Source organism: Electrona antarctica (assembly GCF_951216825.1).
Source record: "Electrona antarctica genome assembly, chromosome: 1".
NCBI lineage: Eukaryota > Metazoa > Chordata > Actinopteri > Myctophiformes > Myctophidae > Electrona > Electrona antarctica.
Genome location: NC_136806.1, coordinates 59,675,892 through 59,694,958, shown reverse-complemented (window position 1 = coordinate 59,694,958; position 19,067 = coordinate 59,675,892). Strand labels below are relative to the sequence as shown.

General features: G+C 45.5%; 1 protein-coding gene across 1 annotated transcript in view; it reads right to left on the bottom strand.

Moving 5' to 3' along the window:
* The window catches only part of drp2 (dystrophin related protein 2), a 201,813-nt gene that overhangs the window by 58,533 nt on the left and 124,213 nt on the right, over window positions 1-19,067 (bottom strand). The window contains exons 14-17 of the mRNA XM_079520405.1: window positions 10,821-10,987; window positions 9,638-9,749; window positions 5,178-5,314; window positions 996-1,061 (exon numbers count right to left, since the gene is read on the bottom strand). Coding sequence (XP_079376531.1) covers window positions 996-1,061; window positions 5,178-5,314; window positions 9,638-9,749; window positions 10,821-10,987 — 482 coding nt within the window. The remainder of the gene's footprint in view (window positions 1-995; window positions 1,062-5,177; window positions 5,315-9,637; window positions 9,750-10,820; window positions 10,988-19,067) is intronic.

Sequence of the window (19,067 nt, the reverse complement as noted above, 5' to 3'; positions counted from 1 at the left end):
GGCACATGTTGAAAGGGAACACAATGTGTTAATTATCACATAACAGCACAGCGTGGACACAGTCAGTCCTAAAGATCACATAACAGCACAGCGTGGACACAGTCAGTCCTAAAGATCACATAACAGCACAGCGTGGACACAGTCAGTCCCTAAAGATCACATAACAGCACAGCGGACACGGTCAGTCCTAAAGATCACATAACAGCACAGCGTGGACACAGTCAGTCCCTAAAGATCACATAACAGCACAGCGGACACGGTCAGTCCTAAAGATCACATAACAGCACAGCGTGGACACAGTCAGTCCCTAAAGATCACATAACAGCACAGCGTGGACACAGTCAGTCTTAATTATCACATAACAGCACAGCGTGGACACAGTCAGTCTTAATTATCACATAACAGTACAGCGTGGACACAGTCAGTCTTAACAGATTTTGTGCCCTTGGCAAAAAAAATGAGAAAAGTAAAAAGTGGGGGGAAAAAGAAAAAAAAAGATTTTTATAAAAAAAAAAATATGTCAAAAAAGTGGGCACATGTTGAAAGGGCACACAATGTGTTAATTATCACATAACAGCACAGCGTGGACACAGTCAGTCCTAAAGATCACATAACAGCACAGCGTGGACACAGTCAGTCCTAAAGATCACATAACAGCACAGCGTGGACACGGTCAGCCCTGATTATCACGTGTGAGACACACATCGGACATGCCTTCAGTCTGAAGAGCAAAAGCCTTTATTCCAAGCCTGATCTCAGTATACAGAACTTGGGCGGATCGATACTTCAGTCGCTGTGTGGCAAAGACCAATAAGAGGAGTCAGGCAGCAGAGAGAGAGAGAGAGAGAGAGAGAGAGAGAGAGAGAGAGAGAGAGAGGTGAGAGTGGAGTGGGATTTGGAGAGGTGGAGGTCGGATTTGGAGTGCACGAGGTGGGTGACAGAGAGGGGAATGTGTGCATGTATAAATATATAATATTAAGCGGTGATGCTCGTACCTGCTGGCGTAGTGCTCGATCCTGCTGTGCGTGTCCGCATGGGGCAGCTTGGGAGAGGAGCACGGCCTGCCGAGGAATGAGACACACACACACACACACACACACACACACACACACACACACACACACACACACACACACACACACAGCGAGTCAAATACCTTCAGGGACGTGCAGAGAGTGTTAGAGGGGCAATCCTGTAAGGGGGCACTTTTGGACAAAAATAGCTGATCTACAAGCTCTCAACGCGTCGCGCTGCGACGCGTTGAGAGCTTGTAGATCAGCTATTTTCGGGGCGCAACCCAGCACTCTTTAACAGTTTGACTCCATGACACGCTTTACCCGCTATTTAATCAAATATTCTACGCTGCCGAGATTGTTTTATTACCTTTAGAGCATACGCTGAAGTATTTGCAGCTTTCAACCACGAAAATGGTACGTCCGTCGGCTTGTTATGATCAGAAGCACCAGCGGCCATGATGACAATGCGGAACGAGACCACGGTGCAGAGCAAGTTGTAGTCCAAACAAACCCCCCGTCCACTTGCATTGGGCTCAATTTCCCAGAAGCCCTAGCCTAGCAGACCAGATGATGACTTGATTTCCGGTTTCGTCATCATAACGCGACGGCCTCGTCATCAGGTCCTGGATAAATCCGCTGTTTCTTTTTAAATATTTTAAAACGGCGAATTAAACGCATCAAACAAATGTCGGGTATAGCGTTTTACGCGCGGTGGAACCCTGGATTAAACAATTAGCGGCCGTCAAACTGTTAAGCTAGTGGAGATGCGCTGTACGATATGGATTTTTTTTTTTTTTTATGTTTTTTTTTTGTGGCTTTCGCCTTTATTTTATATTTTTTATGGAGGGACAGACAGTAGGCTGACAGGAAATGGGGAAAGAGATGGGGGGAAGACATGCAGTAAAGGCCGTCGGGATCGGGAGTCGAACCCGCGGCACACTGCCAGACTGGATTACCAGCCATGGTGCCTGGACCACTGAGCCATGGGCCAGGCCCGATATGGACTTCTAAACAAATGTGTTCAACGCAAAATGCTGTGTTCAAGTTCAGGAGACTTTCGGGGGGGGGAAAGCAATTCTCCTGAATGCTGCCTTCCGGCGTGGCATGGAAAGGAGTGGAGGGCATTTCTTTTGCCATAGTAAATCGTGGTCTGGAGAGGGCACTTGTTTTACAGACAGGTCAAAAGGGCAGGGGCTGAAGCCCCCTTTGATGTCTATGTGTGCACGTCCCTGAATACCGTGCCCAAACTCTATGACAGTAGATTCTGTACATGTACAGTAAATTATTGTACACACACGTCGTCCGCGCAGAAAATTGGCCCGTTAACACAATCCGTGCTGGGATTCCTTCAAAATAGGAGCTCTGGGGTGCCGGACATGACAGACAAGACATGGCCGCTTTTACTCTGAAAACCCCCGACCCGGAAACGATCCGCTCAAAAAAGTTCGCTTTACATTGCTAGCTTACATTGCTATCGTTTTAATTCATACGATATATGATCCAAAAAGCGTTCATATTTTGAGGGAGAGACGGATGAGGAGCAGAAATGAAGCGCTAGCATATTGATCCGTTCAAAACCACGGAGAGCGTGTGGACACGTCCTATGGACGGAAACGGTTAACAGTGAATTCCCACACTGTCTATAACGCACACTTGTACTTCCGCAACAATGTCCTCATGTCAGTGTTCATGTTGACAGTGTCTATCCTAGAGTACTACTATTGTATTTTTCTTGGCAGACTCGGGGTGTTTTAGAGTTATTCTACCAAAACAATCATTGGGAATAAAATATAACGACCCACACACTGTAGTATGCAGTTCATTTTATTGTAATCTCTACATTTGATCTCTGCCTTACACACACCCTCGTCTCTGAGCCCAGTAGCAGTCTGTTTGTGGGATTTCAGCCTGGTTTGTAAATCTAACAACAACATGCCCGGCGCTGAAGTATCAAAGAAATGCATTAATTTAAAAAAAAAATACTCACATTTCTTTTTTGTTATCTGACAGTGAAAAATGCTTAAGCCATTTTGGGCGGGAACCCCTTTTGGTGTTTTAACTAAGCATTATGTTATACTTTAGCTATTGAAAAATAGCAGATCTACTGCTAAGCTCATAGCGCGCCACCGAGTGGCGCGCTACGAGCTTGTAGGTCTGCTATTTTTTAAAAATCATAAAATGCGGCACAAATCTTTGAACATATATTCTTTCAGAAGACTTTTTCTTTATTTCGACGTCAGGCCTAAAATGCTTAAACATTTCAGCACAGAGCCTAACTTCAAAGTGAAGTGAAAAAAAACAACGCTATGTTCTCACTGGTTCTAGCTTTTAGCACGTCCACTGAAAACCCACTGTTGAGGCACACAACCTCCTTTTCCAACCCAATTGCCCTGAGGTGCTCAGCTCAACGACTAGCAGCTGGTGCACACAGCCATGAAGGTGACGGGTAGGAGCCTTAGTCCAATTTGGGCAGGAACCCCTTTTGGTGTTAGCATTATGCTATGCTTTAGCTATTGAAAAATAGCAGATCTACAAGCTCATAGCGCGCCACCGAGTGGCGCGCTACGAGCTTGCAGGTCTGCTATTTTTGAAAAATCTAAGAACCACTGACATAGAAACATAGCTTTTTCAGAAAACTGTCAGGATGTAGAAGACATTTTTAGAATCTGATCTCAGGTCAAAATGGGTTAAGGGATCGTCCGTCTCTAGACTAACCCCTCACCCCTTTTTGTGTCTCTATGAATAATAGCCCAGTCATTTTCACTTCCCCTTGACGTGGCTTGTACTTTAGTTCATTGTTGGCTGCTGAACTGTAGATGAGCACGCGTTGTCTCCTCCGATAAACGGGCCGCTAGCTGCTTCTCCTTTTCACTTGACTTGACAGTATAAGGAGTCATTATTTTGAATTCACTACCATGCCCATTTCCAGCTCCCACACTGAACAGGCACCCGCTAGCCCAATCTGGTAAAGTCGCTGGTGCAGTGAAAGAGATAGCTCCTTCCCCACCCGGCCGGCGGCTTCCCCCCCCTCACGACGAAAAGGACCCATTGTGTTAGCTGGAGCACCCATCCAAGCCGGACCCCCCCGGGGGAGGGATTCAAAAGACCATGTTCTCCACTGCGGTGGGCAGGAGCTTCACGCCTGAGCCACCCAAGAGACCCCGTACAGACAATTGGCTTAGACAGGGACCTAAAATTACATTCCTCCCATGTATTGTAGAATCACACATTTCCTTCAGGTAGACGGTTCCAAAAAGCAGATTTTGGCCTGAAGTCAAAATTTAAAAAAAATAACTATTCTGAAAGAATATATATTCAAAGATTTGTGCCGCATTTTCACGATTTAAAAAAAATAGCAGACCTACAAGCTTGAGCTTCTAGATCTGCTATTTTTCAATAGCTAAATTATAACAATGTTTAAAACAAGGGGTTCCCGCCCAAAATGGGTCCATTATTTAAAAAAAGAAAATCTCTGGGTTTCGAGACAAACAGGACAGGATTCGGAATTCGGAAAAACTGCTCGTAATTCAGGACTGTACAGATTTTTTGTTTTTGTTTTGGGATGTTGTAGTACAGTATGTCTGGTCACTCACTGCACTTTCTATTTTATGGTCTCCACTTTACTATTTATCTAATATAACTAATTAACATTGTTATTTACAAACACTTAAGACGCTGGATGAGAGGCCGACTTCCTCGTCGAGAGAGACATTTTGAGGTTGCGCTATCAAATTTTTAGGATACAGGATGGGAGTGTAAAAGCAGTGTATGGTAATGATCACTCTCCAGTTCCACTAAGCACAACCGTTCCCCGATATCTTTTAAAAAACAAATAACCAAAAGATAAAAGGCACGAAGTGAAATCGCACGTTAACACATTGAGCTCAATACATGTGTACATCCAAAAGTAACAACACGACACTAGCTGCAATTCTTTGAAGATTCTGCCTTTTGGTCTGTGCATGTGACAGTGTGAGAAAAGACGATGATGGGGGGGAAAAGAGGATGGGGAAAGAAAGTGCAAAAGAGATAAAGAAATAGAGAGAAAGATAAAGTGAGAGAGAGAGAGTGTGTGTGTGTGTGTGTGTGTGTGTGTGTCCGCGTGTGTCTGTGTCTGTGTCTGCGTGCGTGTGCATGCATAATTGCATATTATTGACTCACGTCTCGGCGCCGTCGGCCTCTAGAACAGACTGAACTGGCAGGTATCCTCGCTGAGGGTGCTTACTGAAGTACTGCTTCGACCTGAACTTGTTCTTCAGGGTCTTGGCGAAGTCCCTCATCTTCTCTCCTGAGGTGGTCTATATACCATAGGATTGTGTGTGGGAGGGTGGGAGGGAGGGGGGGGGGGGGGGGGGGCAGTTGGAAAAGCAGGGAGATATAAAGTGGACCACTTAAGGACTCTTTCAAGTGTTGCAGTCAACCCCAACCCCCCCCCAACCCAATTGCCTGCCCCGGAGCCAGATCCACCGGACCACTAGTGCCTTTGTTTCCACTTGACATCACTCCAACAGCTTTTTCCCCTTCACCTACTTCTAAAGTCTTTGCTTTTCATCTCAGTGTCACATCTCTCTCCCCCTCCCTCCCTCCCTCCCCCCCCCTCTCCCCCTCCCTCCCTCTCTCTCTCTCTCTCTCTCTCTCTCTCTCTCTCTCTCTCTCTCTCTCTCGCACTTGCCCTCCCACCTGCTCATACTCTTTTTCTAATTTCCATTTCTGTTTCTTCTACACACATGCAAACACAAAGAACGGTCGCAAACACACACCCGCCCGGCCGCTCGCAGCCGCACGCACGCACGCACGCACGCACGCACGCACGCACGCACGCACGCACGCACGCACGCACGCACGCACGCACGCACGCACGCACGCACGCACGCACACAACCAGTAGAAAGCTTCTGGAAAAAAAAGCTATAGCTTGCTCCACTTAAACCAATAACTCTAAAATATCATCCCGTTAAAAGAAAGAAAAAGAAAACCACTGCCCAGAAGGTCCTTTGCTGTGATTGATTAAAATTGAAAAGTGCCACTGCTATACAAACGAGAGAGAGAGAGAGAGAGAGAGAGAGAGAGAGAGAGAGAGAGAGAGAGAGAGAGAGAGAGAGAGAGAGAGAGAGACATACTTTGTCAGAGTATGCCACTCCGTTACGGTGACCCTGTGCGCGTTTTGTGTTTTAACCCATTTAGGCCTGACGTTGAAATTTAAAATGTATTTTTTTCTGAAAAACCTCATGTTTCTATATCAGTGGTTCTCAATATTTCACGTCAAGGACCCCAAAAATGATATGTAATATGCCGCCGACCCCCATCTGAAAATATGTTGTTCCAGGGACCCCCCAGAAGCAAAGATTTGAGTTAAAAAAGTTAAAAAACTGAAACTCGAACTATATATTCAAAGATTTGAGGCACATTTTCACGATTTTTCTAAAAATAACAGACCTACAAGCTCATAGCGCGCCACTCGGTGGCGCGCTATGAGCTCCTAGATCTGCTATTTTTCAATAGCTAAAGCATAACATAATGCTAACACCAAAAGGGGTTCCCGCACAAAATGGATTAAGACTTGGGCCTTATTGAGGTTTTACGCTCAGCATGAACTACGGATATATATAGTGCTTTATGTGAGCACTCAGCGAGCCAAAAAAACACTGCGGAAGAAGTGCTGAGTGGTGCTCGATCTCTGTGTACCATTGAGCTGAACCAGGGCTGTGTAAGCATACTTAACAGAACACAATACACCTGATAGTGATCTCTACTATCGAGAGGGGGGGGGGGGGGGGGGGGGTAGGGGTGCTTAATCCATTCTGGGCGGGAACCCCTTTTGGTGTTAGCATTATGTTATGCTTTAGCTATTGAAAAATAGCAGATCTACAAGCTCATAGCGCGCCACCGAGTGGCGCGCTACGAGCTTGTAGGTCTGCTATTTTTGAAAAATCGAAGAACCACTGACATAGAAACATAGCTTTTTCAGAAAACTGTCAGGATGTAGAAGACATTTTAGAATCTGATCTCAGGTCAAAATGGGTTAATCCATGCCTTGACATAAGGTACAGTATATAGACAGACATGCCACAGTTTCACTGGAATATTTACTGTACTGTGTGTGTGTGTGTGTATGTGTGTGTGTGTGTGTGTGTGTGTGTGTGTGTGTGTGTGTGTGTGTGTGTGTGTGTGTGTGTGTGTGTGTGTGTGTGTGTATGTGTGTATATGAACATTAAATCCATGTGATTCTCAGGATCCTCATGGGAAGGGTGTGGCTCCGATGAAGGACTCAGAGGCTTCATGTGGCGAGCCCTGTGGTGATGTACGACGACTCCAAATTTTGATCCGAGTCCAATCCGAGCCCCGGATATTATTTTGCCTGCCCTGTACTGCCAGACAGTGTGCACAAGAGATTTGGCACTGATTTGTGCAGAGGTTTTGCGAGATTATAGCTACGGACGCAGACACACAGTCAGACACACAGACAGACACACAGACAGACACACAGACAGACACAGACAGACACACAGTCAGACACACAGACAGACACAGACAGACACACAGTCAGACACACAGTCAGACACAGACAGACACACAGTCAGACACACAGACAGACACACAGTCAGACACACAGACAGACACAGTCAGACACACAGTCAGACACACCGTCAGACACACACACATCGGCCATTCGTTTTTCCCATAGAGATTCATATAAATTATTTTAAACCTGGTGAATCATGACCAATCATGACCAAATCAAAACACTTTTGATTCTGTGAAGAAAGAAAATGTAAAACCGTTAAACAAAGTTTATTTTGTAAATTGTAAATTAAATGTAGTATATCACAATTATAATGAATTATTCAAACTTTGTTTTTCCTCCACGGAATCAAGCGTTTAAAGGAGCATTCAGTGATTTGGGTGATTTGGAAAAAAACCCGGTCCACCCGGTAACAAGATGTGCACATGCACACGCTCTACAGTGGGGGAAGTAAAACAGACCAACAGCACGTGCACCAATGCCCGCCCCACTCGATCATGATTGGAGGAAGGCCCCTCTCATCCTGATTGGATGAAGGCTTTGCCACCCAAAGCCCAAACCGAAACTAGGGTGTTTTGACCCCAGGGGCTCACTGGGGACAAGGAGGAACTTCTTATATGGTCAGCACACTTTATAGTAGGGGGGATTATCCAAAAAATAAGAAAAAATAAGTGATATTTGAATTAAGTGAAATCACTGAATATACCTTTAATGGTCATGGTGATTCACTCATTCATCAAAATAATTGATATTAAATATTTTTGTAAATCTCTATGGGGGAAAAAAACCGAATGGCAGATTCCTCAGTGGGTCGGATTCTTCAACTCGGTCGGGACTAGTCCTGAATGGCTTGCCCTCCACACCTTCCGGTCTTGAGCTCTGCAGTGTTGTTACCGTGTCTACATGAGGTGGTGTTTGTGCCTTTTTCCCCTTCCTGGCTGTGTGTCTTAAGGTTGTCTACATGAGGTGGTGTTTGTGCCTTTTTCCCCTTCCTGGCTGTGTGTCTTAAGGTTGTCTACATGAGGTGGTGTTTGTGCCTTTTTCCCCTTCCTGGCTGTGTGTCTTAAGGTTGTCTACATGAGGTGGTGTTTGTGCCTTTTTTCCCTTCCTGGCTGTGTGTCTTAAGGTTGTCTACACGAGGTGGTGTTTGTGCCTTTTTTCCCTTCCTGGCTGTGTGTCTTAAGGTTGTCTACACGAGGTGGTGTTTGTGCCTTTTTCCCTTCCTGGCTGTGTGTCTTAAGGTTGGCTCCCACAGTGTCGATCTGCTTGCCAACAGTTATATCTCTCAGAGTGGGTGCTAGGGTTTTACATTGCCGGCCAAAACGTCTAGAAGTTTTACAGTTTACCGGACATCTGATTTAAAAAAAACATCCACGTCATTTTTTTTATGCACAGGGTAATAATTAAGTGTCCTGGTTTCACCTTCGCGCAATGCGATATCACAGTGACACTAATGGACAGCTTTAGGCATCTGTGTTGAATGAATGCTTCATCTTCAAATGCATGTGCATATTGTTATTGTTGATTTGTCACAGTTTGAAGTTGACCTTGTTTTCATTACTACACAGAACTTCACTTCAGTGCGCGTGCCAATCTCTCCATCTCTGTAATGCTGTAATCACCCGTTCACTCCCCCCCCCCCCTCCCCCCTCTCACACATTTGAAAGTGAAAGCGTGTCTGTGATGTGCGTGTACCGTGTGTGTCTGTGTGTATGTGTGTGTGTGTGTGTGTGCGCGCGTGCGCGCGTGCGTGCGAGCGTGCGTGCGAGCGTGCGTGCGAGAGAGAGAGAGAGAGAGAGAGAGAGAGAGAGAGAGAGAGAGAGCGAGAGAGAGAGAGAGAGATATCTAAAAATCAGAGAGGCACTGTTTATTTTGATTTGTCATGAAAAACAACGACACACAGTATTAGATAAGATTAGACAGACAGACAGACAGACAGACAGACAGACAGACAGACAGACAGACAGACAGACAGACAGACAGACAGACGAGATAGACAGACGAGACAGACAGACAGACAGACAGACAGACGAGACAGACGAGACAGACGAGACAGACGAGACAGACAGACAGACAGACTTTGCAGCAGATGCTCTTACTGGGGTGTAGTACTCCATGATGGGATAATGCAGCTTCTTTCCCTTGGTGGTACGGCCAGTGAGGAAACAGGTCTGACAGATATCCACGTTGAACTGCTTCAGACTGCGATACCTGTCAACATCACATAAAATAGCAATGTAATGGCCTCGTTGTGTGTGTGCTTCCATGGCTGGATCGCTTGCGCGTGCGTGCGTGCGTGCGTGCGTGCGTGCGTGCGTGCGTGCGTGCGTGCGTGCGTGCGTGCGTGCGTGCGTGCGTGCGTGCACGGGAGTGTATTAGATGCCTCCAAAATCAATAACTCTGACAAGCAAATTCACATACAATGGATTACACTCGCTGATAGCACCATTAATTTGCGTGTCAATTGCAAACTAACGGACCCGTCTCACGCTAAGCTAGTGTTGCAGCTATAGTCCTAGCAAAGGCAGGAATCAATATCGATTGACTACGTGACCTATTCGTCGGCAACAATTAATAGATTGTTGACAAACAAGCTGCAAATGATCCTGCAAACGAGTCCGTCAAGTACTGCTCTCCGTTTTGGGCGAAGTAGCAGCTGGCGTGTCAATTGGGACCAGGCAGAGCTGTGCTGGGTTGTTTACAGCACGTCAAAATGTGTGTTTGTCTAGTATCTATCCAGTTTAAATCATTCATATTCACTATCTATGTGCATACAGCAGTTTGTTTCTGTCAGGTGTGTGTTTCTGTCAGGTGTGTTTCTGTCCGCACGCACGCACGCACGCACGCACGCACGCACGCACGCACGCACGCACCAGTGTTGTTTTTGGCAGCACATTTCTATTTTAGTCTAGTCATAGTCTTTGGAATGAAACTCCATTTAGTTTTAGTCATATTTTAGTCACCTGGAATGTTTTAGTGTCAGTCTAGTTTTAGTCCAGATCTACAAGCTCACAACGCGTCGCGCTGCGACGCGTTGTGAGTTTGTAGATCTGCTATTTTCAGCATGCAACCAAGTGTAAGATGACTTATACTGGATCTCTTGTCCCTTCCTAACATTTTAGTCAATTTTTATTTGTTGACGTCACCATAGCTTAGTTTTCATTTAGTCATCAGTGAGAAAAGGTAGTCGACGAACAATTTTTGTCTTAGTTTTAGTCGCCGAAAACAACACTGGCACACACGCACGCACACACACACACACACGCACGCACACGCAGCTACCTGAAGCCCTTGATCGGACACTGCTTGCATACATAGCACTTGGCCTGGTGCTTGGCCGACTCCGCCGCGGCCACCCTCTGTAGGACGGGCAGCCACACCATGGACTGCGGCTCCAGGCTCATCCACTCCAGGAAGTGGGACACCTCGATGGCAGGCTTCCCGGGGGCCTGCGGAGAGAAGGTGCAGGGGCAGCAGGGGGAAGGGAAGGGAAGGGAAGGGGGAGGACGGAGACTGTAAAGTAAACAACCCAAATATAGAGCGCATGCCGATCTGGGCACGAGTGCATATTAGAGTAATGAGAAGGGGAAGGTGTGCTTCCCGCTCTTATGGCTGCCAGCTGCACCCGCCCGCACTGCAAAATGCTGAGTGTTATTTTAACCCATTTCGACCTGCGATCAGATTCTAAAAACGTCTTCTACATCCTGACAGTTTTCTGAAAAAGCTATGTTTCTATGTCAGTGGTTCTTCGATTTTTCAAAAATAGCAGACCTACAAGCTCGTAGCGCGCCACTCGGTGGCGCGCTATGAGCTTGTAGATCTGCTATTTTTCAATAGCTAAATTATAACAATGTTTAAAACACCAAAATGGGTTCCCGCCCAAAATGTGTTAATTCTGAGAGTGTGCTTTCAGAGTTAAATTGTGACTCTAGGATTTGTGCAGTGTATAGTCTTACAAAGACTACTAGAAAGAAAACCCCCACAGATAAAAATGACTTCTCCGTGTCCTAGGAGCGTATTAAGTGAGAACAACATTTGAATCCCCGTCTTTAGCTTTATTCTTCATTTTTAAGGTTTTCAAAGTAGCAGCAGAAAGAGCTGCTTGCTCTTTGCTGTTGTTAAAGAAAAATGTAAATCGAGAGCAACCGTAAAAAGGGCTAAAGCGTTCCTGTGACGCCTTTGCCTGCATGTTTTACATGCTTGTTCTTGTGTTTGTTCGTGCGTGCGTGGTTTGCGCCGCAATGCTTCCCACAAGACAACCTGTTGGCAATGCCAGGGATAAGAAGGTATTATTCGGCGGACTGATAAAAAGGAACGACTCGCCAAGCGCGGAAAATCCGTAATGTGCTAAATTCTTCATTAAGTGCGCATCAGAGATGCATTAAGAGGTTGATTTCCCCAAGGCTTTCTTCCACCGCTCAAGCGCAGCAGAATAATTAATGTGTGTGTGTGTTAGCTTGTGAGTGCGAGGCTGAGAGTGTGTGCTCTATTAGCCCATTTTGGGCGGGAACCCCTTTTGGTGTTAGCGTTATGTTATGCTTTAGCTATTGAAAAATAGCAGATCTACAAGCTCATAGCGCGCCACCGAGTGGCGCGCTACGAGCTTGTAGGTCTGCTATTTTTGAAAAATCGAACAACGACTGACATAGAAACATAGCTTTTTCAGAAAACTGTCAGGATGTATAGAAGACATTTTTAGAATCTGAATCTCAGGTAAAAATGGTTTAAGTGCATGTGCGGGGCTCACAGGGGTCTTTGTGGTGCATAGCCGTGTATAGCTAGGTTCACAGGGGGATGAAGAAACCGCCGCGTGCACTCTCTGGTTGAGTAGCCAGCTTAGCCTTGGCATGCCTGGCACCTGGAGACAGCATTGGCTATTCTGAGCACGCCACCATGTTGCTAGTCAGCGTGCTGAGCAGATGGAGTCTTTTAACCATATTTGGAATGCTTTGCGACTTTGCCACCGTCAAACAAAAACAAAATGTTGTCTTCGATAGGTGCATGCCGGAATGTGCATGATGACTATAGCCTCGAGTCAAAATATGTGCTCGACAGAAAACATTGACCAATGCGTGGCATTTCTTGCTGCAATTAAGCACTTAAAGCAACTTAACTATTTTATACTTCAAAAAAAATAAGTTAAAGAAAGTACCATCTACTATTTTTGGACAAATTACAATGTTTGGCATTTTTTGAAAATCTTTGCAAATACTTTAAGGGCATCATCATATTCCAACATCATCTCCAGGGACAGTGCTTTTTACACCACCAAATATAGGAATAGGACAATGAATTATTACTGTAACACAACATGCCAGAAACACACATGTAACAAAGACTACCAGACAATGTTCCCCCTAAGGTGCGCCCGTGCGCGCGCACATGGCCAAATGCCCCCGCGCACAACTGAAATCTGTCGCGCACAGACACAGACGCTGGTGTAAAAAAACAAAAAAAAGTTTTTATTTAAAAAAGAAATTGCCCCGAGTATCACTACAGTAATAATAGGCTACCTATCCCGAGTCGACATTTGCCCACACTTTATTTTTTATTTAGATTTATTTAGATTACACAGGCGAGGCGACCGCGACAGATAGGTCTCCTCCCCTCCTTTTATTACTCTATGGTCTCCTCTCCTCTCCCCCTGCCTGGGACCGAGGCTACTCCTCCTGTGTGTGACTGCGCGCGAGTGGGGACCTAACGCCAGGGCTCCACCGGACGCGTTGCGTCTCCGTCGCGTCGCGTCAAAAAACGCACCGGTTCAATTTTAATGCACACGTCGCGTCTCTGTCAACGCGGGCTGTGTAGCCACCCTTCATTGATTAAAAAGGGAACATTCCCTGACGGTGACGGAGACGCGACGCTGACGCGCCCGGTGGAGCCCGGCCGTTACACCGGGGCTCCACCGGGCGCGTCGCGTCTCCGTCACCGTCAGGGAATGTTCCCTTTTTAATCAATGAAGGGTGGCTCCACTGCCCGTGTTGCGTGACATTAACGCGTGCATTAAAATTGAACCGGTGCGTTTGACGCACGCGACGGAGACGCAACGCGTCCGGTGGAGCCCTGGCGTTAGAGGTGGAGACGTAACAGCAGCAGCAGCAGCAGCAGTCAGTGTTAATGAAACCCCAAGAACCAGATAAACTGGCGTTGCTTGGACCCGTGCGTTGATGGGACATTTAGATTTAAAAGGCGAACGGATGGAAGGGTGGATAAAAGCACGGCTGTGCGCAACAACAAGAGAGGGGGACTAACGTTAGCTTCTCGTTAGCTGGTTAGCTAACGTTGTTATCACTACAGCACAACAAGCCTCCAGACAGTCCGGTGTGCTTGTGAATGAAACATGTGGAAGCTAACGTTAATCTCTAGCGGTCTAGCCCCATATGGAACCTCTCTGTAATTCTCCAATCTGTTAATACAGCTTTCTTCAAAAGGGGCTGCTGACGTTCGACAATCTGAGAAACTAGGAGTTCAAAAACACAAACCAACAAACTCGGGTGTGTGTGTGAGGCTGTGAGCGTGTGTGTGTGTGTCCCAATACATTATTTCCGTTTTCTCATGCCCCCCCATGTAAAGCAATATTGAGTATTCATATAGCCTACCAGTAGTTCTCAACCTGTGGGTCCCCACATGATTTGGGGGTGGGGGGACCCCAGATGACAGTGAAGTGACAATTTAAGACTTTTATAATACCTCAAAGGCTCTAAAAGAAAAAAATACCATTACTGCATCAAAAGTAATCAGCAAACCATGCTATAAAAACTGGTCAAACATTGGCCAGATTATTAAATGATAAAGAAAGAGGCAACAATAAGTGAAAATAGCCGATCTACAAGTTCACAACGAGCTTGTAGATCGGCTATTTTCACAATATTTATCTGTGGAACCATTCTGTTGCTTGTCTGGGTGGGGGGTCCCCAGTTCAAATATGATTACTTTGGGGGGTCACAGCCTGAAAAGGTTGAGAACCACTGATATAGACTAACTGAATATTCCTAAAATTGCTAGCCTACCACCTTGATATAAAATAAAAATGTTGTAACTTGCGTAACTTTATGTAACTATACATTGATTCACTCGTATACCAAAATCCATTTGGGAAAAAAGAAAAAGATCCCACCTGTGTGAAGTGAGGGGCGCTCACTTAGCATTATCTAACGTTTGGATAGTTGGTGTCAAGGTGACGTAATGTTTGCTCAGTAGTTGCTGATGTCTGCTCAGGAGGTTTGAGTGTTTGCTCAGACCGAGAGGGAACATTGCTACCAGATGTATTTTAGTCCCGTACTGTATGATTCATTAGTAAGACGCGCGAACGCGGGAAGCGAACGCAGCTCGTAAATTGCAATAACAATTAGAATAAATTACGTACTTTAAGGTTTTTTTTTGTTTTAAATTAAGATTTTTTTTAAGTTACGTTTTTTTAAGTTACGTTTTTTCATTTTAAGTATTTTTTTTTTTTAAGATTCTTTTTAAGATTTTTTTTAAGATATGTTTTTTTAAGTTATGTTTTTTTTTAAGTTTTTTCTTTTTAAGTTTTTTTTTTAAGTTAAGTTTTTTTTAAGTTAAGTTTTTTTTTATTAAGTTAAGTTGTTTGTGTGTGTGTGTGTGTGTGTGTGCGTGCGTGTGTGCGTGCATGTGTGTGTTTTTGTGTGTGATACAGCTGCGCCCTCTGGTGGCGGGCGGGTGGTGTTACAGCGTGACACACACACAGACAGACAGACAGACATGATCTGCTGGGTCTCATAGTAAATGCTCACTGCGTTCCCAATAATTACTGATATAATTGACCCCTACTCACACAGCAGCCTTTTTGCTCCTGCAAGGCCGCTCGCCAGACGGCCTCCACGGGCATTGTACCTACTAGTAAAACGGTTTGACATGTTGACGGAAAAAAATGTATTTATTTTAATCACCTATACTGTATGGGCCGATATTGTAAGCTTGGAGTAGAATGAAGCATCCTTTACTTAACCCATTTAGGCCTGACGTCGAAATTTAAAAAAATGTCTTCTAAATTCTGACAGTTTTCTGAAATACCTCGTTTCTGTATCAGTGGTTCTCCATATTTCATGTCAAGGACCCCCAAAAATGATAATTGTCCACCGACCCCCATCTGAAAATATGTTGTTCCAGGGAACCTCCCAGAAGCAAAGATTTTAGTTAAAAACGTTCGCTCTCTGGGCCGTGGCTCAGCGGTCCAGGCACCTTGGCTGGTAATCCAGTCTGGCAGTGTGCCGCGGGTTCGACTCCCGATCCCAACAGCCTTTACTGCATGTCTCTCCCCCATCTCTCTCCCCATTTCCTGTCAGCTTACTGTCTGTCCCTCCATAAAAAATATAAAATAAAGGCGAAAGCCACAAAAAAAAAACATAAAAAAAAAAAAAACGTTCGCTCTGAAAGAATATATATTCAAAGATTTGCGCCGCATTTTCACGATTTTTCAAAAATAGCAGACCTACAAAATAGCAGATCTACAAGCTCATAGCGCGCCACTCGGTGGCGCGCTATGAGCTTGCAGATCTGCTATTTTTCAACAGCTAAAGCATAACATAATGCTTAAAACACCAAAAGGGGTTCCCGTACAGAATGGGTTAAGAATGAGGGGTGTCTGTCTGTCTGATGGCTCTGTGATACAGCCCATAATTATCGTCACTGTCGGGAGGACATTTTGCATTGTCAAAAACAAGCTACTTTTCGAGGAAATGGTATAATGGTTCCATTGGATCCAATGTAGTTATTATATTTAGAGTCACAAGCTCTTTTTCAATTGATTCAATATTTATACAATCTAAAGATAGACGTAACCACGCGTCATCCCTACTTTTGGGCGAAGCAGTGAGAAGTGCAGCTCTGGTTGAGTCACAAAAATCCCCAAGGAGGCACACATGAACTTATCTCACGGTACGTCAGGGAACGACTGTCTTAACCCATTTAGGCCCGAGAAAAGATTCTACAAAATCCTGACAGTTTTCTGAAAAACCTCATGTTTCTATATCAGTGGTGCTCAATATTTCATGTCAAGGACGGCCAAAAATAAATGTAATTGGCCGCTGACCCCCCCATCTGAAAATATCTTGTTTCAGGGTCCTCCCAGAAGCAAATATTTGAGTTAAAAACACGCTGAAATAATATATATTCAAAGATTCGCGCCACATTTTCACGGTTTTTCAAAAATAGCAGACCTACAAGCTTTTCAATAGCTAAAGTATAACGTAAAGTTGGAGGCCATCGATATTGTCCTTTTCTTTTTGCTGAGGTTTGCGTGATCTGCGCAAAAGGACAGTTAACCCATTTTGGGCGGGAACCCCTTTTGGTGTTTTAAACATTGTTATAATTTAGCTATTGAAAAATAGCAGATCTACAAGCTCATAGCGCGCCACCGAGTGGCGCGCTACGAGCTTGTAGGTCTGCTATTTTTGAAAAATCGTGAAAATATTTATTTCAGAAAACTGGCATTTTTTAAAATGTTGAGGTCAGGCCTAAATGGGTCAAATGATAAGGGACAATATCGGTGGCACCCAACTGTAAGCAACACCAACAGGGGTTCCCGCCTAGAATGGGTTAAGCAACCCAGGTATGTTGTTGAGAGCGATAAAAGCATATAATACATACAATATTATTGCAACGTGAGCCCGCCATACACAAAACACAAACAGATATCTTCTGGAACTACAGTGGAATAATGACACTAATTATCTATAATTACACGGCTTGGTCGAATGCTTGATTCTGATTGGTCAATCGACAAATGCAGCGGTGTGTTATTTCTGGATAATGACCACTCAGCTCTATAACAGACCGCTGCCTATAATCAAAGGCTCGGAGCACCTGGCCGCTTGGATTTTATGCTGTATATAGGCCTGCCCTGGCTGTGCCCAACATGACAGCCGTGTAAACTAACACACAATGTCATTTAACTAAACAACACGCTTTCGAGAATGTTTTTGAAAGCATTTGAAGCGAGAAATAGACAATGCTCTACCCGGAAATTGATATTCCATTTGATCGACGCTCACTTCACTTGTTTCCGAAGCGAAACGGAGGTGGTTCATTGTGGCAGCGGTGGCCGAACGGATTGCGGAGCGGTCTTGATACCGGAAGGTCGCCAGTTTCGAATCAGCGGTCCGACACGTTAAAATTACCACCGCTGAAGTGCCCTTGAACAAGGCATTGAACCACTACGATGAAATGTGTTCTATGAGCAGGGCCTGGCTGGAAACAAGTTCTTGAGCTTAGCCCAGATACCCTGGGTAAATATAGTAATCATTTCATTTCATTTCAATCACCCTGAAGGTGACCTTCAGCCAGACATTATCCCTTACTTATAACACTCTTGTAGGGGGCATACGGACCTGCCGATAGGCCCCAGATATTTTGTTTAGCCCACCCCGTCTTTCATGCCGAACGTGACAAACTAGGCTATAGTTGAGCTTTGTTATGCTGCTGACAGCTGATCATAAACACACGTCGCGTTGAAACAAGGCCACGGTAAAGATACCAAGAAGGACTGGCCAGTGATGTCACTGTTATGCAACACGGAAGTAGTACAGACCTGAAGCTGTTTATAAACCAGTCAGTCAGTGACATCACTGAGGAATCAATCCTTGGTGTTATACTCTCAGGGCCGTATCCAGTACTTCACAGATGGAGGGGTCCAATTGGTACCGGCCCACACGAAAAATAGCCAGAAATAGCCTATTGCAAATCTTACCTTATTGATGAGCCTGCTCACTGGTCATTTTAACTTTTTTCAATATTGGCATATTGCCTATGGTAAATACCATAATAACATCAACACATCAATTAACTTGAACAACCAATGTCAATTTGAAGCTATGATTCCCTGCTGAGAGAGAAAGAGAGAGAGAGAGAGAGAGAGAGAGAGAGACGCGTCTCTCTATCGCACGTTAAAGAGAGAGGGAGAGAGGGGGGGGGGGGGGGGGGGGGGAGTCGCGTTAGCATCAAGCTAAGCGTACGTTCGTTCCATATGCCCATGTGCCTAGTAGATCTGTCGTTAACTTTTATGTGCTTACTGGCGTTCTCTCCCGAAGTTAACATTGTTGTGGTTTTGTGCACGAGCCGAGAAGCGCGACCACCGGGCGGCCGTCATCTAAACACTGACGTGACAGGCACAGCCCAGCCAGAGCAGCGGAGGTGCTTGAGAAATAAAATAAAAAGTAATCACACAGCAGGTAAGGAGGAGGGGGCTGGGGCAGCCCTCACTCCCCCCTCCGAGTCAGCGGCCGCATGGTCCAAGTGCCTGCCCTATTTGAGGCTTTTTTATTCCTTTTCTCTTCCCCCGTGGCCGGCGGCCCAACAAACGGTTCGCGACCAGGCCGTGAGCGGCTCCGCGGCCCATGGGGGACTAGTCCCCCGGGACCCCCGTGTCTCCTACGGCCCTGTATACTCTTCACGCGACCCGAGTAGCCTCGGTACCCTGGCTTTCTTTTCACCGTCGCCTTGACCTTTTGTTTTTCTTCTCCCCCCTTCATGGGCCCCTTGGGGGGGGGGGGGGGGGGGGGGGGGCTGGGT